Consider the following 12936-nt stretch of genomic DNA (forward strand, 5'->3'; position numbering starts at 1 on the left):
AGAACTAGTGGAACCCTTACCCGCCATCCCTTAGTGTCTGTTTGATAACATAAAAAAGTGCTGAAACTGAATTCATTCAGACATTCAGATGTTTTGGGTGTTTGATAAATAAAAATTTTTCTGCTGAACTTATTAAATGGTGCTGAATTTGTATGTATTTTTTTCAGCACAAGAATCGTAACTGAATGCTTAATTTGATAAGAATCAAGAGATTTACTTCAATTACTTTATTTTATCTACCAAATCTATCCTTGTTTGTTAATTACATTCAAAATCCTTATCTAATTAAACAATCTAATATTTTCTATCCAAAATCCTTATCTAATTAAACAACATGCCATTCTCTGTCTAATGGCTTTCTACTTCTATTTTTTCCCTATTTAATGACTTTTTTACAATTTCTCCACGCTCCTCACATCTGTCTACTCCTTATTTTTTTTCCCATCTTTCTACTCTTTCATAATTTTGTCATTTTTTTCCTCCCAATTTTTTTTATTGCTACCGTACTCACCGATCTCAAATTCATTATTTCCAAGGTAAGTGACATTGATTATTTGTTGTTTTGCTTCAACATTTTTCCATTGAAGTAATTAAATTTCTAAATAATTTGGTATGAATTTAAAACTTGTATATTGCAGCTTCCTTTTGCTTATATTTGGACTTTTCTTATCAAACTCTGATTTAAAAAAATATTTGCACCGATATTTGGACTTTTCCATAATATATTTATTCTTTTATATTACTTTGATTTAAAAATAAATATTGTCATTTTCATACCTAACAATTTTAAGCTAATTAAATCATAGGTTCCATTTCCTTTTTGGATTAAAAGATAGAAGGGCAAAATTGTACAATTTAGCTTATTAAGCATTAAGTTATAAATGTTTATCAAACAGTATAAATATGTTCAGCATTAAGATTCAGATGTTCATATATCTTTTTTCAGTGCTTAATATTCAGCAAATTAATTGTTTCAGTATTCAGCATTCAGAATTCAGAATTCAGAATTCAGATTCAGTTTTATCAAACGGAGCCTTAGTGAGAATTCCTCCTCCCTAATGCTGCTGGGGATTTCAACCAATGGGCGGGTTCTCGATTGCAAGTGCTATTGCAAGCCCTGGATGTTCAAGGATTGATGGATCTTTTCGCCGATTGGATGATGTCACATAGTTGGAATAACATGAAGCAGTCGTTTGAGCTGTGGGTTATGTCATTAGATAAGAATGGGAAACCCAAATCTGCAATAAATTTGCAATTACAGATTGGAAACCCAAATCCAAGACTTTGTAGGCTTTGTGATTTAACATTATTCTGATTTTATCCAACTAATAAATTAGCTTATGAAAAAATGGGAAAATGGACAATTTATGCAGGAAAGCCATAAAGAGCTGGTGTTTTATTGGAGAACAGATTTATTTTTATTTTATCCGATAAATAAATTTATTTATGAAAAAATAGATACTCTGTTTTTATAATAAAGGAAAGCCATAAAGAATTGGTGTTTTATTGAAAAACGAGTTTATTTTTATTTTATCTGATAAATAAATTTATTTATGGGAAAATGGATACTCTGTTCTTATAAGGGAGGTTCCTGCAATTATCCCTTTGTTTTATAAAAATTGTTATATCAGGAGTAAATTTGAAATTTAATTGCATTTAATTCCGAAACACTCATCAAACCAAGTATCAGGAATTGGAATGATGCTAATTCCAATATGTAAACTAAGCTAGATATTGGAATGAAAAGTTTAATTCCAAAACCAGAGTCTATGATTTCATTTCCATTTCCGATTCCAATTTGTGAAACAAGCACCCCCTAAAAGAAGTTGTTATAATGGGAATGGGAATGACTGACAAAAGGCTCCATTTTCGTCTTTCTACGGTAAACTAGTCAATAACTAAGTACCCGTGAGAAGAGAAAGGTAGAAAAGAACAGATGAACTGAACCTAGTCTGTGATTTGATAAAATTGGACGCTAGTATCTGCGGGACATATAGCTAATAGGTTCAGCAAGCAGATATGATCCGGGCAGTCTGGCCAGCTACAATGTACAGACAGTAATCTTCAACACTTCATCGTTTCTCCTCATCTTTTACTGCTGCTCCTGTTTCTGTCACTTGGCGTAGATTGTTTTCCTGGGGTAAGTTTTCTTAACGAAGCATGCAAAACCAAGACTGCAATCATATTAAGGAGGGGATCAGATTTTGGAGTCGCTACAAAGTTCTGTTTCATGAAAGGAAAAAGCAGTTTGAGTATAAAAATTGCTAAGCAGAAGAACTAATGCCTTACCTGCATAACTTACACTAAGAGCGCATAGGAGGGTTACTTGAACATTGGAGAAGAATAGAATAACTGCAGTTGCTGCAAAAGTCAATGGAACGTTACCGTTTTGAAGGCACAGTTAAGTTGATAAGCATCCGAGAGAGTTAGTAGTTACATGAATGTAAAATTGCTAAGAATCATCAACTAGAGCAAATGTGACCTGAAATACTAAGAGCCTTGAAACATGACAAACTGGGAAATGATCTATACCACGTAGAACAGTGCAAGACTTTTGTCAAAAATTAGTTAATCAACTCAGCATTTCTTAAGAACAGTAATTGTTTTGTCCTCCTCCAATCAAGACAAAGCAAATTATACAAAAAGGCTCAATCTCAATTAAGTCCTGCAATCTGCAAAACGTGTAGCAAATCTTGCGCTAAATGGGGACATTATCAAGCAGTAAAAGTAGATTTGGAGACACAGACGAGGAGAAAAAACTTCATTGAACTTCCCAAAGGCCTCAGCAAGAGCAAGAACTGCGGGATCATGAAGAAGTTGAGGGGGAAGAATTAGAGGGTCGAAAAGGAAGAGCCCTGCAAGCTGTTTACCTAATGTAATTAGCCTGTTTACTTATGACTTAGCCTAATCCCAAGAAACAATTTTCTCAGGAATAGGATAATTATCATGAGCCCACTGACTAATGAGAGATAAAAAGAGGTAAGATGAGAATGAGCCGAGTCAAGGTTTGGCATCCACCACTAATGCTGTCCATCAAGCCCCACAATGTCCAGAGAGGATGATGCATTAGATATTCCTTGCCCCCCCTCCCTCCCCCCCGGGGGCGGGTGTCTAGCTAAAAAGGCTTTAAAATATTCTGGAAGACGAAATAATCCAAAGAGCTAGAAACTAACAAAATTAAGAAGGCATACTTTGACTTGCAGAGAGAGCCTAAGAATGACATGCTTTAAGGAGGCATCATGAACTCACTGAACTTCATTAAGAAAAGAACGGTTTCCAAACCAATCAATTCTGCTTAATTAGCCATGAACATTTCAATACATATTCCTCAATTGCCAAACATTAGTCAATTATTCGTTCCTGCATTATGCTTATCATCTCCTAACGAAATATGCAACAAGATACTTATGCATCTCCAAGCAAAAAATGCCACAAGAAGAAAAACACAGAGTTGAATTTAATAAGGTCAAAACTTACCACATTGTGCAATGCGAACCAAGGTCTGTCTAAAAACAGGATATTGGTCTAGTTGCCATCGATCACCACAATATCTGAACACATCCCAAAGTGCCAAGCACACTATCAACCCCACAAGAGCAAGCGGCATCTGATACCTATTACCGAAACAAAATCATAAAAGGAATAAAATACTACCCCAAAATCACACACATAGGTAACAGGTCACCTAGAAATGTCAACCGGGAGAAAATACAAAAGCATCTTGAAATCCATCAATCCACTAACAGCACAAACAACCTTAAAATTTACACATTTTCCACATTTTTTGATCTAACTCAACATTCTACTACGTTATCCTATTCCTCCAAAAATCAATTAGTCATATTGAGTTGTCTAAAGAATTCTTCCTAGTTTGATGAAGTTCACCTCATATCTTTCCACAACTAACGAGCTTTGATTTGTTCATTAGCTTCGAGTAAACAAAATATCAGTGACTAAACGGGAAAAGAATGAATTCCTCCGTTTCCAACAAACAGCAAAGACAAAATCATTATCCCCATGCAAAGAATAACTATAAGAAATAATCAAAACTAACAACTTAAATTGGAAATTTTTTTTTGAGTTTTGAGACAAAGAAAGAAAAAAGTAAGCTAATGAAGATAGCGGGTGAGTTCAGAAATTTACAGAGAGCAAGCGAAGAAGAGGATGAAGAGGGAGGCATAATTGCGAGCAAAGCGTTTAACATTCTCGTGGGCTCGAAGGCGGGCCTGGGCAGGCGAGGTGGGGAAGGAGTAGGAGTTGAAGGAGCCAATAAAAGCGTTGGTCCAAGAAGGGATGTCGCCGGAAAAGTCGTCGGAGGTGAGCTTAGAGAAGGGGTTGAGAGTGAGGAGAGAGAAAAGAGTTTTTAAGTGGGAAAAGAGGGAGATAAAGAGGCCATAGGGGATGATGGTGGTGGTGGTGGCGATGGTGATGGAGGAGGAGGAAGAGGGGGAGGATCGTACGGCGGCGGCGGCGGAAGTGGAGGTGGAAAGACGGTGGAGGTCGGAGGTGCGTTGGTCGAGGATTTCGAGGTAGCCTTTGTTTCGGAGCCAAGACTCAAAATCCGGGTCGGGTACGCTCAGAGCTAATGGGTTGGAGGAGAATACCATTTTCTTTATCTCTCTCTTTCCTCGAGGGAATTTGTATCTTGTGATTTGGTTGGTGGGAAACAAATCAGACAGGATTGACCCATTCTCTCGATGGTCACTCGTTCTTTTCTTTTTGGGATAATTTCAGGAACCTCCCTTGAGGTTTCTTACTATTTTACTTAGTTCTCTTGATGTTTTAAAAATTACATTTATCTCCCTTAATTTGACACTTTAGTAACCACACTTTAAAATAGAGCAAAAATTTTAATGAATACCCTAAAATGCCCTTATCTTATAAAGTTCAATCTGTTCTTCTAAAGGAAAAAAGTATCAAGATTTTCATGCTAATATTTGTTATTTAATAATCAACTATAACAATAAATCTTTTGCTATAATAGGGTATTTTTCATAGGACTTTATTGAAAATATAAATTCTTTTTAAGATAGAGAAGAAAGTGCTATTTTGTTTCTTTTAAAGTTTAAGGATTTCTTTTTTAATAAAAATTTATGGACTAGTTTAGTGGTGGAACTATCATAATTTGGTAATGATTTTGGGGTATTTGTTTTTAATCATTATTGACTTATCCTTGATTTTGATACCCAAAAAAAAGAGCTACAAAAAAATTGGAGGATATTAAAAGTTATAAAAAAATATTACTAGTTTAACGTTTAATTTGGATAGATATTAGGAATAATATTGATAGTTTTTTTATACTTCTAATGAAACATAAGAGAAATGAATAACAAGGAAAATGGTAAAAAATTATAAAATCCATCATTTGCATAAACATGGCAACAAGAGAGTTTTATTAAAAATATTAAGATTAGTATTGTCATTTTAAATGGACAAGGGAGGTAAGTATAATTTTTGAAGTCTTAAGGGAGCCAAGTGAAATTATTAAAAATCTCAGGGGAGATTTCTGAAATTATCCCTTTCTTTTTCCCCCACTTTTCTCAAAATATGTTTCTCAATTTTTGGTTTTAAATTCAGTTGGTATTTGTAAAATTGGTTTTCAAGAAATCTCAAATTTGTTTGCATTATTCTTTTCTTGAACAAATAATTTGCATTATTTCTGTTATAACATTAAAAAAAATGCTCCTATAACGTAGATTTTGATGGTGAAATTATATTGAAGTAGAATTACAATGACTATTTCTTTTCTTTTGTTGAAAGTTATTGCGAAGTAAAAGACGGAAAAGCAATAAATTCGTATTACTAAAATCTGTGAAAATACATGAGAAAACAAATTATCTATTGGACTTTTGCCCTTTTGCCTAAACTTTTTTTTTTAGTCTACTTCCCTAAGGAAACTTCAGTTGACTTTTGTTTATGAGCACGGTTATTAAAGACTTATTATGAGAACCTTATCTAGTTTTACCAATCATTTTGTACAATAAATTCGAACCATAGCAAAATTTTGATAATGTAATACTACTAAATTGGGATCATTTTCTAACCTCACAAAGAAGAAGGAGAAGACAGAAAAAAGAAAAAAAAAAGAAAAAAAAAGAAAAGGGTTCACCCACCAAAGAGAAGAGCGTTTGTGAAAATTGTGGTAAGATATAAACTCTAAAAAAAATAAATAAATAAAGAAATCTGCCAAAAAGTTCTACTCTTTTATTTATTTGTTGTTTCCCGTACACTTCTTCAACTAAAAATGTCACGTAATTCCTAAGAATGTAAGGAAACTGCTAATTCCTAAGAAAACATAACAAAAAAAAATGTCACTGGTAATCAATTCTCTGCGCAGTCATTTCTTCAAGCACCTCCTCTGCACCTCCACAGCTGCCGCCGCCGCCTCCACCGCCACTGCCCTTATTTTCGGCCACCGAACCCGGGGTATCGTTGGGCAAAGCCGCTTCTCAGACTCAGTGTTCTTTTTCTCAGAAAGATACAAACTTTTAAGCCAGCTGGCTTCAAAGACTGCTACTTTTTCAACCTCACGCTCTTCTTCTTCTCTGGAGACTTTACCGACCGATTCTTATACTTCTCCTTACCTTTCTGTGACCATTTGCTGCCAGAAAAATGTTGCAGTGAGCTCTTTCCCCTTACCTATACGTGTGCATGTATATGTGCTGCGGCAAAAAATGAGACGTTTACTTTCAAAGGCTAATAAGTTCTAATTTTTAGCCCATACTTTTAGCTAAACTCAGTAACACTGTGTGTGTGTGTGTCTGTTTTTATTGCTGTATAGTTAGATATCAGATGCATGTTAGTAGAATTAACTGCTTTGGGTTTTATGGGTTTCTTTTTTCGTAATTAATTTGATTAATTTTGCAGGTTACAGCTATTTTTCATTACAGGAAAATGATTAATAATGCAACGCAAGCTTTTACGAGGCAGGATGATAAAAAACAAAAAAACTTGTAGTTATAATTGCCCTATTTGGATAAGTTTTGTTGAAAGAATTACTTCAATATACATGGCTTCTGTTCTTTGGTCAGGATATGCTTTCAGAAGCCCTTTTATGTTTTGGAGCCAACTCTACCAGCATTGATGAACATGATGATGATAGTGAAGTTGGTGATGAGGTAGAAAGCCAATTTCTTCATTCTCTCATGCTTTATTTGGTTTTGAAATGTAATATTTTACTTTTTGTATTGTGTTCTAGATTGTGTAGAAGAGCATCAGAAACACGAAAGTGGTTACTATGTAAATTGTTTCTATGCTCTTAAAGTAATTGAACAAATAGAGCTACAATATGCTAACCATGTTCTTTGAAAGGTTCCTTTTTTGGAGACCATGTCTCAACTGTTAGCCAGTTCTACTTGGAATTTACGATTACTTGGGTAGGTTTGATTGTATTATCTTACTCATTTTGTAAGAGTTAGCTCATTTGATATTTTTCTGATGCAGCTTGTTCACTAATATGCTCTAACTGTAGCTCAATGGTATCTCCTTAAAATTTCTGCAGATTTGCATCAGTTCCATATTCTCTGTAAGTCAGGATGTGAAGGAAAGCATATCACTTGCTGTTGACTCCATAGGCTTGAAAGAGATACCAAGTTATGATGTAGTGATGCATGACCACACTGATTGGATTAAAGAAAGTCAGGTTAATGCTTCTTTGCTTTATAAAGACAAGTGAAATGACAATAATGTCAAGATTAAACAGCATCTCGCAGTTTTACCTAGGATAGCTAAATTTCGGGAGAATGAGGAGTTGTTGATTCTGCATGTATACTGTATCTGATAGGCCTTTTTATCCTACTTTTACCCTACATTTTAGAGGGTTAATGTGGATTTTGGTGGTCTGTATACCAGTTTGTTTTACCCAGTTTATAGCTGAATTTCTAACACAATAATTTCTTGGATATTGTCTGTCTTGCAGGAATCATTTCATCCTGTACAAGTTATTGAAGGAATTTGGATCGTGCCTGAGTGGAGAAAGCCCCCAGTATGATTATTCTGTTCCCTTTTGAGGTTCCATTAACATTAACATCTTTCAGGGACTAGCATTTCGTCTTCGTGGAATTAGTGTTATTTACTGAGACCTTAAAATGGTTAATCATAGTTACAAGTTCCAATCATATTTCTTACTCAGCCGCTAATTTAATGTCCATTGAGCTATTCTTTCTGCATATGAGGATTCACTATATGATTTTTGTGGTGTTGACTTTGGTCTAAAAAGATGAATTTTCTGGTTGAAGCAAGACTCTCAAATTGTCTTATTCTCCCCCCAAGTCTGACTAAGAACTATTGATCTACACTTGCATACTCGCTCGAAATTTTGAATGCTTAAATTTGCAGGATCTTCAAGCAACTAATATAATTCTAAACCCTGGATTAGCATTTGGGACTGGGGATCATCCTACAACTAAGTTATGCCTAATGCTGCTCTATGATGTAATAAAAGGAGGAGAAGTTTTCTTGGATTATGGGACAGGGTCTGGTATCCTCGCTATTGCAGCAATTAAGGTACTCAAATCTTTCTGTTTAATGCTTACATAGGAGGATGGTGCTGAACCTAAGATGAATATCAAAGTTAGTACTTGAATTTGTTGTGTTCTGTTGCAACTGAGTTGGTAGTCCAGGTATCAAAGTTCATGACAGTATCATCTTGAGCAATTCATTGGATTCTTATTTGCAGTACTTCTTAAATCTGACCTTGCTTCTATGTTGACTTGATTCTGGGTTCTGATCTTTAAATTTTGATCATGAATGCAGTTTGGTGCAGCTTTTTCAGCTGGGCTGGATATAGACCCCCAAGCAATTACAGCTGCTCAACACAATGCTACTTTGAATAACATACAGCCTGAAAAACTGTTTTTAAGTCTGGTTCCTAGTACAGGCAGTTCTACTTTTACAAACGAAATTGTAAGTAAACCTACAGACAGGCAGCATTTAAATGATAAAGGAGTTGTCACCGAGACAGAGAAGTTTCATGTTGTTATTGCGAATATACTGCTGAATCCTCTGCTCGATTTGGCTGACCAAATTGTCTCCCATGCAAAGCCTGGAGCCACAGTGGGTCTATCGGGTATCATATCTGAGCAGGTACGTCTTAGGATGCAACTGATTGTAGATAATACCTTGCTAGATGATTAGCTTAACATGACTAAGAGAGGCTATTATCCTAAATGTTGTCCAGAAGATTATCAGACTAATAAATCTATTAATGGTTTTATCATCCTTGTCTACCATATCACCGTTCTTCGATGAAGAACCACATTTCAAAAGTTTCCCTGATTAAATTATTTAAAATTCTTGATGCAGGTTCCGCGCATCATCCACCGGTACTCACCATTCTTGGAAGATATTACAGTGTCAAAGATGGATGATTGGGCTTGCCTAGCTGGTTTTAAGAAAATAAATCTTGGTTAATGTCATGTTCAAAAATGCAGCCCATCCAGAATAATTAAGCACAGTGGACATGATGAGCAAGTGATTATATACATACATACATATATAAAATTTAGCTAATTCTTTTAAAGGAAAAAGGTGGCTATCATATTATCTGCGGAAGCAATTACCTTGTCAAACAATGGCCAACCAATCTGTTGACATCATTTTACCAAGACAGGTGTATTCCAATTCAAATGCAAAATTGTACTGAATTTTAGAACTTATTAATGAGCTGTCAGGTGTTGATAAACATCCAGTTATTCAAAGAGTATGATCAACTGATATGGCATCCATCGGCCTTCACTTTTATAACCAGTCAAGGTTCCTTTCAACTAGCAATCAATTACAGATTCTGGATACAACTACTACCAAAATCCCAGTTGTCCACACCAAGTCCTCTGCCCTCCAAAATCACCGCTTGAGTTGTCTCCTGGCAAGAGCGGGAGCTCTTTGAGGAATGTAGACCTTGTAGTTTACCTGGGAACATGTTTCCAAATGTCAAACTCCCTAGCAAGTAAAGCAGAACTCGACACAACATTTACAAATTGGAAATTTCAGTAAATACGTTATTAATGATACTTTAGAAAGCTCCTACCTGTACCATTTCCCCGCTTCTCATCACAGACATCGTCTTCTGCTGATACTGTCCGCCATCCTTAGCTTCATCTTTCTGATTGTTCAAACTTTGCCCTCCTGAAGTAGCAGATAAAGCTGGTTCTACAGTCGCAGAGCTACAAGCAGAACCTTTATTAATGCCCACGCTAGGAGACAATGGTTGAGTTATTTTAAGCTCAGTCTTCCTGTCGCTTTCAGTTTCCATCAGAAATTTTTCTGGAGATGCAACTGATGTCGTAGTTTTATTGGGTGTGTCCAAGCCTGAAGAACTTTCCCAAAATGACGAGTTTCCAGCCACGGATGTAGTTTGTACTGTAGCTGTAGTCTTCCCTTCACTCTTAATTTCTCTCAGAATTTTATCTGGAGATGCTCCTGATGCTGTGGCTTGATGCCGCATGTCCAAGCCTGAAGATCTTCCCCTAAATGGTGAGGTTCCAGATACAGATTTACCAACAACAGGATTTCCACTATTCAGGCCGTCCTCCTTGGGATTCCCAGAGAGTCCCGACCCATCAGCTGGATGATCATTATTCTGTTTCACAATTCCATAAACCTTTTCAGTGTGTCCGCTGTCAAGGACAACCCTTTCAACCGCTGCTGTGGAAGTGGATGATGCATTAACATTGCCATCATCCTTATTTTTCTGATCCAAAGTAGGCTTTGTATTACTTTTATGTCCTCCTCGGAACTTGTTCAAATTCTGCAAAGCTTTCTGCCTCAAAATTGCTTCCAGATCATCACCCCCTGAACCAGCACCCACAAGGGGAGTGTAATTCCCATTTTCCTTTGCAGAACTGCGTGTCGCAAACTCATTCATGTCATGCGCATCATTTACACTTCCTGAAAGTTCAGTCACCTCATGCTCAGAAACAAATATAGGACTTTCTGTCCGTTTCTCAACATCAAATGCAATAGGTGAACGAGGAGTTGATTCCTTTTTGCTTCCCCCACCACTACTGCTTCTGGAAGGATAATCGTCATTATCATAGACAATTTCTTCATTCTGTAGATCCTTCTTCCATTCGTTCCCTTCTCCCTCACTCCTCTGCTCAACAAATGTTATAACAGATCTCAAACGCCGGGAATTGTTCTCATTCAGAAACTTTTCCTCACTGTAACTAACACTACCACTTTGATCCTTAGACCTACTGTGTGAAGAATGACTTGGGGACCTACGGAAGCTAAGTTTGATTCTACGTTTGTCCTTGCTTAAATCTCTCTTATCTCTCTTATTTTCTCTAGGCCTGCTCCTAACGCTCTCACGTTCGCTCTCCTCACTGTCACTATTACCACCTTTGCAAGTAGAGCAGCTGTGTGAATTGCTGCTTGTGGGACTAGCACTTGAATCCCTCCTACGTTTCTTTCTGCCGTATTTCTTTCTTGTCTTAGAATCACTATCCTTTCTTGACCTTTTTCTTTTTTTCATGGGAGCTAATTTCTTACGATTGTCTCTGCTGGAAGATCTCCTTCGAGCTCGCTTTCTGGTCTTCTTTAGTTTACCTCGTGAGCGCGATTTGTTTTTCCTTCTCCTGTAAGCATCCTCTGAACTGGACCGAGATATAGATGCGGAACTCATGGAGTCATCATCATAATTTGAAGCATAAGAATCATTACCAGGTGAGGAAATGGAATCTGAACTCATGGAATCATCAGTACTGGAATCATGACGGCGACCAAGTTTCTTGGATTTAGTCCTCCCACTCTTCTTCATCTTGCGAGCCTAACCACATAAGATATACAGAAAGGCAAGAAACTGAGACATGTTTACGACGTTTAGAAGTATTTGTTGCAAGTAAACAAGAAGATTATAAAAAGTATTTGATTGCTTTTAATAATCAGAATACAGATACTAAAGTCAATTGACAGGAAATAACAGCCATTTCAAGTTCAATACAGAAACCAAATTAATGCCTTAAAGTTTCAATTGTTCATATCGCACTTTCAGAATGGCCACTTTAAATGCGCCCTAAGCTAAGCTAATGGCTTAAAGTTCCAATTTTTTCCATTAATTATTCTCAATATGTCTGAGCAGGCCTGTTTATTGAAACAACATTGAAGAACAACCAAGATAAACCCAACACAATACATGAAATAAATAGAGAATCCAGCACAAATATAGCAAAAAATTTATCAGAAACAAATAAAAGTCACATAGCAGATTCTCGATACTGCTACCTGAGAAGAAAGTTTGGAACTTTTCTTTTTGGCAGATTTCCTCTTAGAGGAAGAACCCATGTCTCCAATCAGGGGCTCGAATCCTTCTCCTCCTCCTTCTACCTGCAATTGATAAAAATGAAAAGGAAAAAGAAAAAGAAAAATCCAACAACAAAGAAAAAGAAAAGAAATTAAGGGGTTAATGGGATTCGGCAAAATTGTAGTAGCATCCAAATTGGCCGACAAGAAGAGGGGGAAGGGAGGGGTGCAGCGTGGGAGACTGGGAGTTTGGACGTCGAAGGGGTTTTCTCTTGCTTTTCAGATTTTGAGAAATTTGCATCAGATTTCGCTCATCAACTATCAACAAGGAATTCTTCCAACTGCTTTACCATGACCCTTTTCTCCAGTTAAACAGCAATTTACTTTTTTAATCTAATGTAAAGTGTGTTGCCGGAAAAAAAAAACAAAAAATGAAGAAGAAAAAAGGCTGTGTTGGCAAGAATGTGGTGTAGCTTTAAGTGGTGGTTGAAGTTTACTTATCATCCGTAAGTTGATTACGATATTAAACTATAGGGGAATTTGCCAAATTGGTCTCTAACATTTTTCAAAAAAACTTTTTTAGTCCCTAACATTTAAAATCAGTCAGAATTGTCCCTAATATTTAAATTATGATCCATTTTGGTCCTAATGCTCGTATTTGTTTATTTCTCCGACTAAAAATAGTATGCCTCTTTT

The 12936-nt window shown here is 36.3% G+C and overlaps 3 protein-coding genes and 1 long non-coding RNA gene across 5 annotated transcripts; 1 reads left to right on the forward strand and 3 right to left on the reverse strand.

Moving 5' to 3' along the window:
- Nucleotides 1–1747: 1747 nt before the first annotated feature.
- LOC113772404 (PRA1 family protein H) lies at nucleotides 1748–4655 on the reverse strand. Its single transcript, XM_027316997.1, has 4 exons — nucleotides 4144–4655; nucleotides 3478–3614; nucleotides 2290–2361; nucleotides 1748–2174 (listed from the first exon to the last, which is right to left on the reverse strand). The coding sequence occupies exons 1-4, from the start codon at nucleotides 4605–4607 to the stop codon at nucleotides 2086–2088; spliced, it is 762 nt and encodes a 253-aa protein (XP_027172798.1). The 5' UTR covers nucleotides 4608–4655; the 3' UTR covers nucleotides 1748–2085.
- A 1602-nt stretch (nucleotides 4656–6257) lies between these two features.
- Nucleotides 6258–9660, forward strand: LOC113770316 (ribosomal protein L11 methyltransferase-like). Of its 2 annotated transcripts, none has more exons than XM_027314735.1 (7): nucleotides 6258–6620; nucleotides 7032–7118; nucleotides 7502–7642; nucleotides 7919–7984; nucleotides 8338–8505; nucleotides 8755–9084; nucleotides 9304–9660. In XM_027314735.1, the coding sequence occupies exons 1-7, from the start codon at nucleotides 6309–6311 to the stop codon at nucleotides 9409–9411; spliced, it is 1212 nt and encodes a 403-aa protein (XP_027170536.1). In that variant the 5' UTR covers nucleotides 6258–6308; the 3' UTR covers nucleotides 9412–9660. The 2 variants fall into 2 exon arrangements, with proteins under 2 accessions (XP_027170536.1, XP_027170537.1); XM_027314736.1 differs by having other exon boundaries at nucleotides 7502–7631; nucleotides 7917–7984.
- LOC113770317 lies at nucleotides 9622–10057 on the reverse strand. The gene is made up of 2 exons (XR_003468402.1): nucleotides 10028–10057; nucleotides 9622–9909 (listed from the first exon to the last, which is right to left on the reverse strand). It is a non-coding gene; the product is annotated as an uncharacterized LOC113770317 (long non-coding RNA).
- On the reverse strand, nucleotides 9844–12670 carry LOC113771918 (serine-rich adhesin for platelets-like). Its single transcript, XM_027316466.1, has 3 exons — nucleotides 12223–12670; nucleotides 10028–11767; nucleotides 9844–9909 (listed from the first exon to the last, which is right to left on the reverse strand). The coding sequence occupies exons 1-3, from the start codon at nucleotides 12280–12282 to the stop codon at nucleotides 9844–9846; spliced, it is 1866 nt and encodes a 621-aa protein (XP_027172267.1). The 5' UTR covers nucleotides 12283–12670.
- Between the last annotated feature and the right edge of the window lie 266 nt (nucleotides 12671–12936).

Source organism: Coffea eugenioides, chromosome 5 (assembly GCF_003713205.1).
Source record: "Coffea eugenioides isolate CCC68of chromosome 5, Ceug_1.0, whole genome shotgun sequence".
Lineage (NCBI taxonomy): Eukaryota > Viridiplantae > Streptophyta > Magnoliopsida > Gentianales > Rubiaceae > Coffea > Coffea eugenioides.